The sequence below is a fragment of the Psittacula echo genome (genome assembly GCF_963264785.1).
Source record: "Psittacula echo genome assembly, chromosome: Z".
Taxonomy (NCBI): domain Eukaryota; kingdom Metazoa; phylum Chordata; class Aves; order Psittaciformes; family Psittacidae; genus Psittacula; species Psittacula echo.
In genome coordinates, this window is record NC_137742.1 from 39,022,877 (window position 1) to 39,037,335 (window position 14,459).

General features: G+C 40.7%; 1 protein-coding gene across 1 annotated transcript in view; it reads right to left on the minus strand.

The window, feature by feature from the left end:
• Positions 1-7,343: 7,343 nt before the first annotated feature.
• RORB (RAR related orphan receptor B) overlaps positions 7,344-14,459 on the minus strand; it is a gene marked incomplete at both ends in the record, with an annotated part of 147,875 nt that continues 140,759 nt past the window's right edge. Inside the window, 2 exon segments of the mRNA XM_080638304.1 lie at positions 7,344-7,499; positions 7,973-8,085. Of these exon segments, the coding sequence (XP_080494430.1) occupies positions 7,344-7,499; positions 7,973-8,085 (269 nt within the window).

The following is a 14,459-nucleotide window of genomic DNA, read 5'->3' on the forward strand; positions in this document are numbered from 1 at the left end:
TGTGGTTGGCCATATGGCCCTGCTTTTTTTAAAATGCAGTTGCGCTCTTGGTGCCCAAATAAGGGACCCAACGTGATCATAATATTGAAAACTAGGAGACGTTTTTTAAATTCTGTTCAGACAGAGTTTTATATCGAGCATTCTTTACTGCTGCCAATGTATAGCCATAAACAAGGGCCTGAGCTTCTTCTTGAAGCATATACATTTTTCTCAACAGCAGTGTCTTCGATCACAAATTAGCAGCTCCATCCAACGAATCCAACAAATACGTAAACCCAGTGATATCTACATTATATGAAGTTTTTTCTTTATGTTATCGTACAGAAGACCATGTGCAAAGCAATTTCTGCAAGTACAGTTACAAAGAAACACTTATAATTTATTTATTGCTGCTATATCCAATGATGTTTTCTTTCACTCTGTGTGCTGTGCTTGAATTGTGAGGATGATGAAATTATGTAAATGTAGTACATCATGTTACTGAGCTCACTGTGAGCAATGTTATCCTCGCTGCCTGAAGTAACAACCAGGAAATATCTCTCCTTTCCCAGACCATTTTGTGTATTTCCTTATTCTTTCAACACAAATGAAATGCAATGGTCATTTGGAGGACAGTGACATATCTATCACGTCACTGGACATTCAGGCTGGCTTTTTAAAAGAGTTACTGATCTGTGAGCTACTGTAGAAATTTCATGTTTCTTCATGATGGCTTTTGTCTGCAGAGATACAGAAATGGCTTTTATAGTTGTGATCTGCTGCAAACCACTTTTGGGATGGTAAATTACTGGCTTGTTGGGCTCATTGGCACACACAGCTTTACTTGCAGGGACAAGGCATGCAGGAACAATACAGCTAAGTGAGGATGTGGGGGCTGGGAGGAAGAGGAGTAAGGAGCCTGCTTCCTATCTCCTCTGAGGAGCCTCTCTTGAAGGTTCCAGGCAAGATCAGCTTAGAAAAAGAGCTAAGATGAATCATCTACCTCTCCATGCTTCATTCACTAGGAGTCAGGAGTAAAACAAAAAGGAAAGAGTGGCAAGGTCCTGTGGCCAGGAGAACATTACTTTCTAATGGGCAGGTATCATGCTAACAAGAATTTCATGGACATGGCTCCAAGCAACCTGAAAGATTAACATTCAAATTGCAATGGAACAATTGGTAAAGAATACAATTACAAAAACTTTGATGCATAGGGATGTTGGCCTCTCCTTTTCATCTCTTGAATTCATCCACCTATCTTCTAGGAGTAGGGAGTTCAGAAGATGGAGGGAGTCAAAACCCATACATACTCACTTTGGGGATAGGAGCAACGATCATACTCAAAACTGAGGAAGACCTCTTGATTGGAGACCTGGAATTAAGTCAATGACTGTAATTTGTTTTTATGTGTGTGTTCTTGTAATTATAGAATATCTATAGAAAACATGTGGTGTAAGACTAGAGATAAGCAGAAGCAGATTTCAGAATTCTAGGAAATGGGAGCATTTTTCACCAACGCACTATAAAACAGGGTCATGTTTGCTTGAGGTGACAAAAAGACTGGTCATACCATAGAGAAGTGTTGCTACAGAAGCCTGGGGGTAGTTATGATTTTGTGCATCCCTGAGAGGAAAGGGTCCCTGTTAGCCACTTTATATTGCCTGCTCTTTATAGTCATATCTCCACGTGGTAGCTCAGCATAACTGTTGCTGTCATTGATGACATACTATCATTGAATCCACGTCTTAACCTTTCTGATTACACGACTGCAGCAATTCCGAATGTGAGCTCACATTAATGGTACATAACCTCAGTACCTTTAAACTGCACTTTCTTTTGTCAGTTGTCTAAATTCAGTAACTCATACAAAGCTTACTTGCATTTTGTCTCCAAAAGGACTTTAACATCAAAAACTGATGGGTCAGTAGGGCTCTGTTGGCTGTGAAACAATGGTGAAGTGAGTCCTGCATCAAGCTGAGGAAATACTGACAGTGGATTCAGTTTATATCAATATTAATTATAATCACTGGCTTGAAAGCCTTGTCTGGGTTGCATTCATTTGGGCAGCTCGACCTGTGCCCTTCAAAGCCTCCAACATTCTCTTCCTTATTATCACTGTTATATTTATATATCTATTTTTAGTAATGAAACATCCCTGAGTGGCATACAGTGCAACATCTGCGTCAAGCAGTGATTGTCATTTACAAAGTGTGAAACTCAAAAAGGAAAGAAGAGGACTGGGTCTCCAACACACTGTTCATAATGGATGTCAGAGACAGGAGTTAGTTTGTAGACTGGAGGCAGAAACCACTGGCACAGGTTGGTGGGTGTGAATACACTATTTTGTCATTGCCTGGGAAAAGCAAGCTGTTCTATTTCAGGTTTCCATTTCAATTATGCTTAGACATAATGCATCTGGACAAAAAATTCTTTCATGTTTCAGTTTGATCTTACTGTCCAGTGCTATGTTACTGGAACATCCAACAGATGTTCTGGAAATTGGAAGCAGCTTTCAGGCTGGACCTTGGGTATTCTGGAAACAGCACAGTCAATGCAGAGTCAGGAGGATGGAGGATGGGGGTAGCCTGAACATCTTTCAAAGGGGCTTTGTAGCACAACTTTAGACAGGGCAAAAAGTACAACAGGGAAAGGTGCTGTCAGCTGCACATCTCTAACTGTCCTGTTTGACCAATCTGTGAGACTGCTGCAGCCTTGGAGCAGCTCTCACAGCCTGAAGGTGAGAGGCTGAAAGGCCAGCACACGAGCAGCTTTGCATCCTCTTGTGTAGAAGATGTTACGGCAGAAATCCTGGCAAATGGTCTCAAAGGAAACATACACCTGTGCAAGATGCCACCATAAAACCAAAGAAAATCACATAATAAAGCTCATCTTCATGGGCAGGTCTGATAGCTGCTCCACCTGGAGCACCATTACCTGGCACAGGCATTCAGATAGCATTGGTGCCCACAGTACAACAGGAGGAATAAAATGTGAAATGGAGCTGAAATGAACAATGGGAAGCATGAAGAGCATTGAAATGCAAGTATGAGTATAACTTCTGACTTGTGCTCTGCAAAGCTCAAAGGGGACCTCTTAACACTAAGGGTCTCTGACTTTATGAGGGGTTGAGCACCTTCTGTGTGGTGCTGAGATGCCTCCATTTTTAGCAGCTCTAGTTAGAGCTAAGGGAGCCTAACAACTTGCAGAATCAATCCCTAAATGCTGCCTATCACAAACCAATCAAAAAATATTCATTTCTTTTGGAAACAAGTTAGCTCAACTGAGGTGTCTTCCATTACCCTATTTTTTTCCTAGCAATCATTAAAGCAGTCTTTCCGTTAGAAGGAAATATGACTCTTAGAATTAATTCTTTATACAAAGAGCTGGCAAGAGTGACATTTATACCAAAATTAAGTCTCTGTGGTAGTGTAATGAACAGCCTACATCTGCGTCCTCAATGCCAAGGATAATTTAGATCAATGTGGCTGAATTTTCTGAGAGCAATGCGAAAAGTAGGAAAAGTAGAAGATTGAATACATGCTTTACATATCCTTTTGTTAAAGATCTTGGGTTAATCAAACATTAAAAAATTCGTCCTCTTTGAAAAACTTGTCACTGAAAAAATCAACAAAACCAATTACTACAGAGAGCCGATGTGACAAAGCCTAGGTTTAGATATTTAATTGAAGGGCTCAGATGCTACTGTGGACTCATGAAAGCCAAGAAATACAACACTAGTATTTTCTGAAATGCATTTTTTTAGTAGATTATGCAATTATTTACCCAAATTCATGTTATTTTTTATTTAAAGTCTATGAATAACTGCAACATATGAAATTCAATATCAAGAATTTGAAATCTTGAGTATAAATTACCATGCATCAAACTCAGCAACAAAAATCTAGCCTGTACCATGTGATTGTTATTTGTTGTTCTATATTCAGTCAGTGACAGGCAAAAGAGGTACTATACCTATGTGGCCAATCCCAAATCACAGAAAAATAAATAAAATTTATCAGTCTTAGTTACCACAAATAAATAATGTATAAGGATTTTTATTTTTCCAAATAAACTACAAGTTTATTTGCTCAAATTCTGTAAAAATAGTAACAAAAATAGAGCAAGAGTTGATAATTAACTTTATTTGAAGACAAAAAAAAATCTATTGGCAATGATTGTAATTGTTTGTACAGGCTATTGCCTACCAATGGCAATGAAGATTTTGTATACCAGCATCATAATATTTTTCGGAAAAAAGGCAAGAATCCGTTATTGTTCCAGGACTGGACACTGCTACCTGTGTGGTGCCTGGCAATTAATTTAACTTCTTTTCCTTAAATTCTGCATCTTTAAAAACTGGCAGTAATCCTTACTGATTGTAAAGGTCATTAGGCTGCATTGATTTAAGACTAGTGCTTTAAGGACCAAAAGCCCTGTGGACTATAAAATAACGTCTTTCTCACTGGTGATCTCCACGTGGTTATCTTGGCTATGACATAAATAAAAAAATCCCAAGGACTGATTAGCTTATTTGAAAAGAACAAAACCTTTTCAAGATTTAACACATAATTGTGAAGGACTGTTTATAACAATGACTAACCTCTTTATTTATCAGCACTAACAACAGTAAAATTTATCACATATTCTATATTCCTGTGGGTTGGCTAAACATGTTACTTTCGATATACTGAAAACAAGTTTATAAAGGATTTCAAACAAACACGTATTTGTGTGTTCTTGTGTTGGAAAAGACAAGGAAAACATTAATCCCTTGAAGTTAAAACTGAACACTTCTAAGGTTCAGTCTAACTTGATTGTTTTTCTAAAGAAGTTCACACAAGCAATGCATAAATGCAGTTAAGTTTTTCTAATATGAGAGAGTTAGATTTGGAGGTCCTATTCATGGATTTGCCATGTAAAAAAGGCTGCAAACAGATAAATTACCTTATAAAGGAATGGCAGTCTTAGGGTTTAAGTAGTATACAGAAGCATCAAGAGTAATGCTTTATTATGTCAATTGATGACGTTTTAAAGTAATCAGCAAAGATCAGAATATGTTCTCTGAATTTGGAGGAAAAAAGTGGTTTAGATATTGCTGTTCTATGTTATGTTTGCAATACAATTACTAGCACAACCAACTTTGCTGTAAAGTTCTACTTTTCATCTTTTTTAAGTTGTAAGGGACCTACGAAGAAACATTTATTAGCTGAGAGTTTGTAACTACCCTTGTGTCTGGTCTGACATTGCTAAAACAGAGCAAATACATGTTGATGTTGTCTAGACTGGATTTTGTCCAGAAACATGTATGTAAACTTGCAAACCGGCTGATGGAGGGAAAGAGAAAACTCCACAAAGTAGTTGGAATAGCCTGTGAATTATTCGGCCATTCAGAAAAGGGAACAGATAGGGACCAGAGGTGTGTGAGTCTGCTGGCAAAGCTGGAGGCATTAAGTTGTCACTGTGACAAACCAATTCTCTGCACATAACCTGGTGCCCACTTGCGTCCCAGTGGGCTCCCTGTGACACTGCTCTGCCATGCAGCTGGCGGGTCCTCTGCCCTCCTGCCAGTGTGTGCCTCCTCACCTTGCCTCAGGCTGCACTGACTTCTGTGTGATTTGAAATAAAGAAATGCATCTGCTTGTCACCCTGCCTTCACTTCATTTTTAATCTGCTACCTGCTGCTTCTTATTTCTGCTCCACTCCCTCCACTAGTGTCCCAGGAGGAGACTTCTCTGCAAAAGCTATCAGCAGGTAGAAATGGTGGTAAGGACAGAGCCATAGCAGAAACTGAACCCCTCTTCTATAGCTAAAAAGTCTGTGTTTTGCATCTCTACCAGTATCCAAATACATAAATCATAACTGCTAATTAACCTTAATTAATCCACAAGATTAAGTCCATGGCAGACTTCCACTACCCTCTGTGTTTGCCTTTGGCTTTGCAAGCAACTGCACATAAAGTGAATTCAGACGAAAAGAAAGACCCAATCCTTTGCTCCCCTCCTGAAGTGCATCTAAGATCAACCCTATATATGTATATATATACAGTTATATACACACAGTTATACGCATACATATATGCATGTGTATGTGACATACATATAAGTACGTGTTTAATGGAAACCATGAGTCCCATCTAGATGGTGGCTATGTCAGAAACAGTGATATTTGCCTTTGTAACTAACCATGGACATTGCTCACTTTGACTTTCTTCCTCCTTCCCTCCCTTCTTTCCTCCGCTGCTACTTTTCAGAGCTACATTTTAGGCTTCCTATGGTTTTCACTGAGTTCACTACATGTCTTTCCATTGAGTTCAGCAAAAAACAAGCCTCACAACTAATTTTCAAAGCAGTATATATAAAACAAAATCATGTATGGAATCAGAAAAATATGCATGTGGGATAGTCTACATTATTACTCCACGTTTCAGATACTTTACTGACATCAGGATCTTACAATGTTCACTTTTATATATGCTCTGTTTCTGTAACAGGAACAAAATTCCAAGAAAACTTTTCCTCTCTTCACTAAGATCTTCCAGACAAGGCTTTTGCACCATTGATACAATCCTGATGTTTCATTTCCAGGTTGTGCACGTGCACTACATTACACATATCTCAGAAGTGATCCTATCATTATACATCAGCATCTGATAAATAACTTCTGACTGGCAAAGCAAATCTTCATTGCCCAAAGTAAATCTAATACATTACTTGGAGAGTAAGAAATACATGAAGCCGGTCTGAGCATCCTTTAAAAGTAGGCATGGGATTTTTAAGCTACAGCATGTATGCATATAATACCTACATATATATATATATATATAAAATATATATATATATAAAAGTATATAGCACATATATATGTGTATTCCATACATGCACTGTAATTTTCAAGACAGCTACAAATTTCCACATGCATTAAACTATCTAAAAACATAGAAATAGGCAAGCCTAATAAGTGGAATTTTCTTAAATTATATTTGAACAATAAACAGCAAGAGTAATACTGCAAAGTACTGCTCTATTCTCATGTATATCTACAATAAAATTCTAGGAACAGTTGTCTCCCAAACCATCCCCCAATAAAATAATAATAAAAAAAAAGGTAACACCCATATTTGTATAATCATTGTCAGTTCAAAAATAAAAAAAGAAAGGTAAACAAAGAAAAGAGAAAAAAGACATCCCCACTCAGAGTTGCATATTTACATTCTTCAAACTGTAGCGGTGAAAAATAATTCTATTAAGTGCAGGACATTCCTAGTGTTGCAGTAGTGACATTTTTAGTAAGTTCTTCATGAAAACATTTCTTTTTTTCTTAATAGTGATGCATTCCATGACTACGTGAAAATTCTATTATCCCCTTCACTTGCAGCCAGTGGTTGAATCTGGATTGAAAAGCTCCTTGTATAATGGAGGAAACAGTGTGTTCACTATGTCTGGATGGGATTGCTTAAATACCTGTAGTTTCTCTCCGTGCAAGTTGCAAAGTGCAGTAATGGTTGGTATCTTGGCTATTAACTGTGAGACATTAAAATAAAAAGTAAGAGGGAGTAAGAAAATTTAGTGTAAATTACAGTTTCCAAAAGAACTATGTTAACATCTTGTTGGGTAACTAAATGCAGTATTCTGAACTCCATGAAAATTATGAAAAGGACCAGACATTGTTCTTACTACAAAAGGCTAAAAACTATTGTCCTGGAAATTTTAGTCAAGTATCAAAAATGCATTAGGAAGTAACTGCCTCCAGGGGTATGCTTTTAATGCAGTATCATTCTTGTGAGGGTACCAGTTAAAAAGATTGGTGGACTGAACAAAAACCTGTAAGAGGAAGCAGGGACAAGAGTAAGACTAGCTTTACTTCTCCTGCACACAGCATGCACTTAAAATGCTGCTTTTAACTTACATTAATGTGCCAATACATGGAGAAATGGCTAAAAAATCTAAAACAGTCATGATCAAGGAATGCTCGGCTATTTGTTTTAATATTTTACCTTTGTCAAAGTCTCATCGTCGAGGTGGTTCTTCTGGATCACATGTTGAAGTGCAAAGTAAATCTTTTCCTGAAGCTTCTGGACCTTTCTTGGCTCTATTAACCAGGCTCGATCTGTGAAAAAGGAAAGCAAGAGCTCAAGTCAAGATGCACACGCATGCTCATGGATGCCCCATGCTGGCAAGCATTCACAGCATTCATAATTCCCAAGAGGATGGACTGCATAATAATTAAGATATGACTTCAGACACAAAGCATCTTAATCCACTAAAGGATCACCTGAGAGTTTAATTAACGAAGTGTAAAGAAATGCAATGTTAGCTCTGCATATCTTTGTTTAAACCAAGATGTTAAAGATAGGAGTAGAAATGAAAAAAGGCCCAACCATTTTATTAGTCTCTGCTGGTACAATCAGCATTTTAACTTCATACTGGTTAGGCGAAAAACATGTCATGTTATCTCAGTGTCTTAATACATAAATAATAAATATGTTGATCAAAACAGTTCTTTGAAAATAATAGAATATAATTATTTTAAAATTAAAATAAAGTATATCTCATCATTTACTAGGCTAACACTTTGAGACCAAATATTATATTCTGAATAAAAAGAAATGGCTTCCTTCAAAATAGTTTCTTTAATAATTCAACAGAATTATGAGTTGTTGTAATGTCTTGAAGTGCAGATTTCTCATTATTTAAAAATGTTCTCTTTTTAAACAACACAAAATAAAAGATTATCTGGGAGAATAACAGCTACAGACACAATTGTTTGGAAACCTATATGGCTTCTACAGAATTCAAATCCAAGTCTTTGTGGTCTTCCTTAAGAACTATATTCTCACAAGTCGTAGCTTCTGGGGACAAACACACAGGAAAAGAAGTAGCAGACCCCAGACAATCCCCAAACCATTAATACAGTATATTTACAGCACCATTGAACTTTCTGTTTACCCATGATGCAAACTTGTTTCTTCCTCCCTCTATCCCTCAAAACAAACCAATTCTTGGTTATAGATTTTAGCTTTCAAACAGGAAATAAGAAAATCTATTTTAACACAGGGCATGAATCTACTTGTACAAATTGAAAGGTGAAGGAAAATGCCTTTCACATTCAGAGCTTCTTCACCCATTTCCAGTCACTGAAGTAATGCATAGAAATAATATGCCAACCATTTCAATGAGTGCACATGTCACAGAGGCTGGAGCTGAATAGTATTTCATTGTGGGAAGAGTATGACTCTGTCATTTGCCTGACTGTCTATGGAGAGGTGTGTATGAAAAGTGTTCACAACCAAGTACTGTGAAAAGAAACAAAACCAACTCTTTAGCTACCTAATAGATGATCAGGAAAAGAAAATGATTTTTTTTGCAAAGCTGAAAGAATCATGCTCCCAGAAGGTAAGCCAATGGATCCTTGCCACTGGTGACCATAGAAATAGAATTAGCGAGACAACAAGCAGTCCCTACAGAAATAAGCACACAGTAATATTTAGACTTCACAGGTTAGGTGCCAAATTTTATGCTATTGCAAAAACATTCCATTCAATAGTGTTCAATCAAGGCTTACTGTGGCAGACTGGAGCTAAAATGAGTTATCATAGAGAGAAATACTTGAAGATCTATCTTTCTGTCACAAGAATAAGCTTAAACATATTCTAAGGCTATTGGAGGATAGGTTTAATCACTTTTCTGTCATGGATCATGCTGTGTGTAATACAAGAGTTCTTAAATTTACTACAAGAGCTAGATGAAACTTTTATAATGGATGTTAACTTTGTCTCCCGAAATATGGTTTCTACCATCCAACACCGTCTCTGAATTTGGCTGGAAAGCACTATGTACCTCTAGTTATATTTACAAAAGTGCAGAAAAAAGACAATAGACCAGTGTCTACCCATAGAGGATACAAGAAGAAGTGGTTCAACTGTACTTTTTTGTTTGTGTTTTGAACTTGTGTATCTTTAAAGACTGCACAGGCCAGTATCCTGGATAGTAATGTAGGCAAGAAGATGAGGGACGACTTCAAAGATCTGCTTTTGCAAAAAGGAAGATGGTGAGTCAGAATTTCAGAATTTCACAGCCAGGTAAGTGTCTTACCACCTGAGTCTGGCATGTTTGCAAGCAGAGATGCCTCTGCAACCTTCTCTGGACTCCTTCAGCAATGTTTAACCTCTGACATCAGAAATCAAAGTAAAGAATCATAGAATCATAGAATAGTAAGGGTTGGAAAGGACATTAAGATCATCTAGTTCCAACCCCCCTGCCATGGGCAGGGACACCTCACACTAAACCATGTCACCCAAGGCCTCATCCAGCCTGGCCTTGAACATTGCCAAGGACGGAGCATTCACAACCTCCCTGGGCAACCCATTCCAGGGCCTCACCACCCTCTCAGTAAAGAATTTATTCCTTATATCCAATCTAAACTTCCTCTGTTTAAGTTTGAACCTGTTACCCCTTGTCCTGTCACTACAGTCCCTGATGAATAGTCCATCCCCAGCATCCTTGTAGGCCCCCTTCAGATACTGGAAGGTTGCTATGAGGTCTCCACGCAGCCTTCTCTTCTCCAGGCTGAACAGCCCCAACTTTCTCAGCCTGTCTTCAGGCGGGAGGTGCTCCAGCCCTCTGATCATCCTCGTGGTCCTCCTCTGGACTTGTTCCAACAGTTCCATGTCCTTTTTATGTTGAGAACACCAGAACCGCACACAATATTCCAAGTGAGGTCTCACAAGAGCGGAGTACAGGGGCAGGATCACCTCCTTCGACCTGCTGGTCATGCTCCTTTTGATGCAGCCCAGGATACGGTTGGCTTTCTGGGCTGCGAGCACACACAGAAGCCGGCTCATGTTCATTTTCTCATCGACCAGCACCTCCAAGTCCTTCTCTGCAGGGCTGCTCTGAATCTCTTCTCTGCCCAACCTGTAGCTGTGCCTGGGATTGCTCCGACCCAGCTGTAGGACCTTGCACTTGGCATGGTTAAACTTCATAAGGTTGGCATCAGCCCACCTCACAAGCGTGTCAAGGTCCCTCTGGATGGCATCCCTTCCCTCCAGCGTATCAACCGAACCACACAGCTTGGTGTCATCGGCAAACTTGCTGAGGGCACACTCAATCCCACTGTCCATGTCACCGACAATGATGTTGAACAAGACCGGCCCCAACACCGATCCCTGAGGGACACCACTTGTTACCGGTCTCCAGCCGGACATCGAGCCATTGACCACAACTCTTTGCGTGCGGCCATCCAGCCAGTTCTTTATCCACCGAGTGGTCCACCCATCAAATTGATGTCTCTCCAATTTAGAGACAAGGATGTCGTGTGGCACAGTGTCGAACGCTTTGCACAAATCCAGGTAGATGACATCAACTGCTCTGCCCCTGTCCATCAGTTTCGTAGCCCCATCATAGAAGGCCACCAAATTGGTCAGGCAGGATTTCCCCTTAGTGAAGCCATGCTGGCTGTCACCAACCACCTCCTTGTTTTTCATGTGCCTTAGCATGCCTTCCAGGAGAATCTGCTCCAAGATTTTGCCAGGCACAGAGGTGAGACTGACTGGTCTGTAATTCCCCAGGTCATCCATTTTCCCCTTCTTGAAAATGGGGGTTATATTTCCCTTCTTCCAGTCGTCGGGAACTTCACCTGACTGCCATGATTTTTCAAATATGATGGCCAGTGTCTTAGCAACTTCATTCACCAGCTCCTTCAGGATCCGCGGATGGATGTTGTCAGATCCCATGGACTTGTGTACGTTTAGGTTTTTAAGGTGGTCTTGAAGCAGATCCTCTCCTACAGTGGGCCTAGGGTCTTCATTCTCACAGTCCCTGTGTTCGCCTTCCAAGACTTGTGTGGTGCAGTCAGAGACTTTGCCAGTGAAGACCGAGGCAAAGAAGTCATTAAGAACCTCAGCCTTCTCCAAATCCAGGCTAGCCAGTTCTCCCGATATCTTCCGAAGGAGGCCTACGTTGTCCCTAGTCTGTCTTTTACTCGCTACGTACCTATAGAATCCCTTCCTGTTATCCTTAACATCGCTAGCCAAATTCAATCCTAGCTGGGCCTTAGCCTTCCTCACCTGCTCCCTAGCTTCCCGGACAACATCCCTGTATTCTTCCCAGGCCGCCTGTCCCTGCTTCCACCTTCTATAAGCCTCTAATTTTCCTTAGCAGCTCCTTATCCATCCAAGGAGGTCTCCTGGCCCTCTTGCTGCACTTCCTTCTAGTTGGGATGCAACACTCCTGAGCTTGGAGCAGGTGATCCTTGAAGAACAACCAAGAGTCTTGGGCCCCCCTGCCCTCTAGGGCTGTATCCCATGGAACCTTACTAAGCAGGCTCCTGAAGAGGCCAAAGTCTGCTCTCTTGAAGTCCAGGGCAGTGAGCTTGCTGCACGCTCTTCTCACTGTCCCAAGGATCTCAAATTTGACCATCTCGTGGTCACTGCAAGCAAGGCTGCCCTGGAGCGTCACATTTCCAAACAGCCCTTCCCTGTTGGTGAGCATGAGGTCAAGCATGGCACCTCTCCTTGTCGGCTCCTCTATTACTTGCAGAAGGAAGTTGCCTTCCACACAATCGAGGAACCTCTTGGATTGCTTGTGCCGGCCCGTACTGTCCCTCCAACAGATGTCAGGGTGGTTGAAGTCCCCCACGAGAACAAGGGCCTGTGAGTGTGAGGCTGTTCCTATCTGTCTGAGAGCACTTCATTCACAGATTCCTCTTGATCAGGTGGTCTGTAACAGATCCCCACAGTAATGTCTCCCATCACTGTTCTCCCTTTAACCCTGACCCACAAACTCTCTGTCGACTGCTCACCAGACAGAGTTCCAGACTCTCCAGCTTATCCCTAACATAAATAGCAACTCCCTGTCCCCGCCTGCCAGGCCTGTCTTTTCTAAAGAGCCTGTAACCTTCCATTCCAACACTCCAGTCATAGGAGCCATCCCACCATGTTTCTGTGATGCCTACTATATCATACTCCTGTAGTCGTGCACACATCTCTAATTCCTCTTGTTTGTTCCCCATGCTATGGGCGTCTGCATCGAGGCGTCTGAGCCGAGCTCCAAATGAAGCCGGCTCATTGGCTGGAGCGGCTGGAATATCTCTGCATCACTCTGAGCATTTATTTTTGGTGCTGGCAACTGACTGGGTGTGTTGGGATGAAACAATGCCCCCCTCCCCCAACACATGCAGTTTAAAGCAACCTTGACTAGTCTGGCAAGCCTCCTACGGAAACCTCTCTTCCTCTTCGTCAGATCAGCTCTACCAGCTCCCAGTAGGCCTGGCCTACTAACTTGGGTCCCGTATTCAAAACACCCAAACCCCTGACTATGGCACCATCCTTTTAACCATTTATTAACTTGGCTAGTCCTCCTAGCTTTTTTAACGTCCCCCCCTGTATCCTGGAGAATTGATGAAAAGACAATCTGAGCTCCAGAGCCCCTAACCACCTCTTCCAGGGCTCTGTAGTCCTTCTTTATGTTCTCCAGAATCATCTCTAAGCAGAGTGGTTAGGTCCATCCTAAAGGGAAAGATCCGGATTTGTGCTCTGATTCAGACGGAAAATGGGTCAGACACTGGGCTTTGCAGCCTTAGCAATTGTATTAGTGGATGTTCTTAGGTCCTCTTACTCCCAATGGGACGACTCTGTTTCAAATTGAAAATATCTGCCCAGGCCTAAACACAGATTAAGCCTAGGCTGCCAACTTGCTATAATGGGGGGAAAAAATCAATCTAAAGAAAAGGTCTACAAGTAGACCTTTTTTACAAAAAAGTAAACAAAAAAGTTTGTTTACTTAAAACTACTTAAACACTGAGATCAAAGGCAGATGAATCACCTTTCAGGATGATGGCTTCTGTAGAAAAGAAATCTGAATATGAATACTTTCCACAGGGAACATCCATCTACGCATATTACTGGATGGAAGGACTGGTGCAGTTACTTCAGTGAAGCAATGCTTAATTTTTACAGTGGGTGTCATTAGTGATGAGAATGAGCATGTTGGCACCATCTGTGCTTGCCTAACATAATCTCCACCATAGATGTCCAAAAGGGCAAAGTGACCTAGAGGAATTTTTTAGCAGAACATGCTGGAAAATAAAATTCTGGCAGGCCTTTTTGTGAAGGCCTTTCAAGAGGTGAACTTAGTAGGAACTGGAAGTCTACATCCCCCGAGGCATGTTCAAAAATCCCACACTAAACTGAGAGTTTATCTACTCAGTCCAGCTTATGAGTTGATTCAATCACAAAAATCTCTTTTCTGTGGTCAGATAGCTAGCACTCATTGAATGAATGTTTGCCTGTTCAGAGTTATGATATGTAAATGCATGAAAAAGAGCATGTTGCCTCTGGAATCACCTGGAACTAAATTCAGATAAGACCTCATACAGATTTTTACTGCTCTTGTTTTTACACTCACAAAAAAAGCCAATTACAGGAACTAGATAATCTGCTCAGGGCTGTGACACTTGAGGTCCCTGAAAATGCCAGGAGGAAC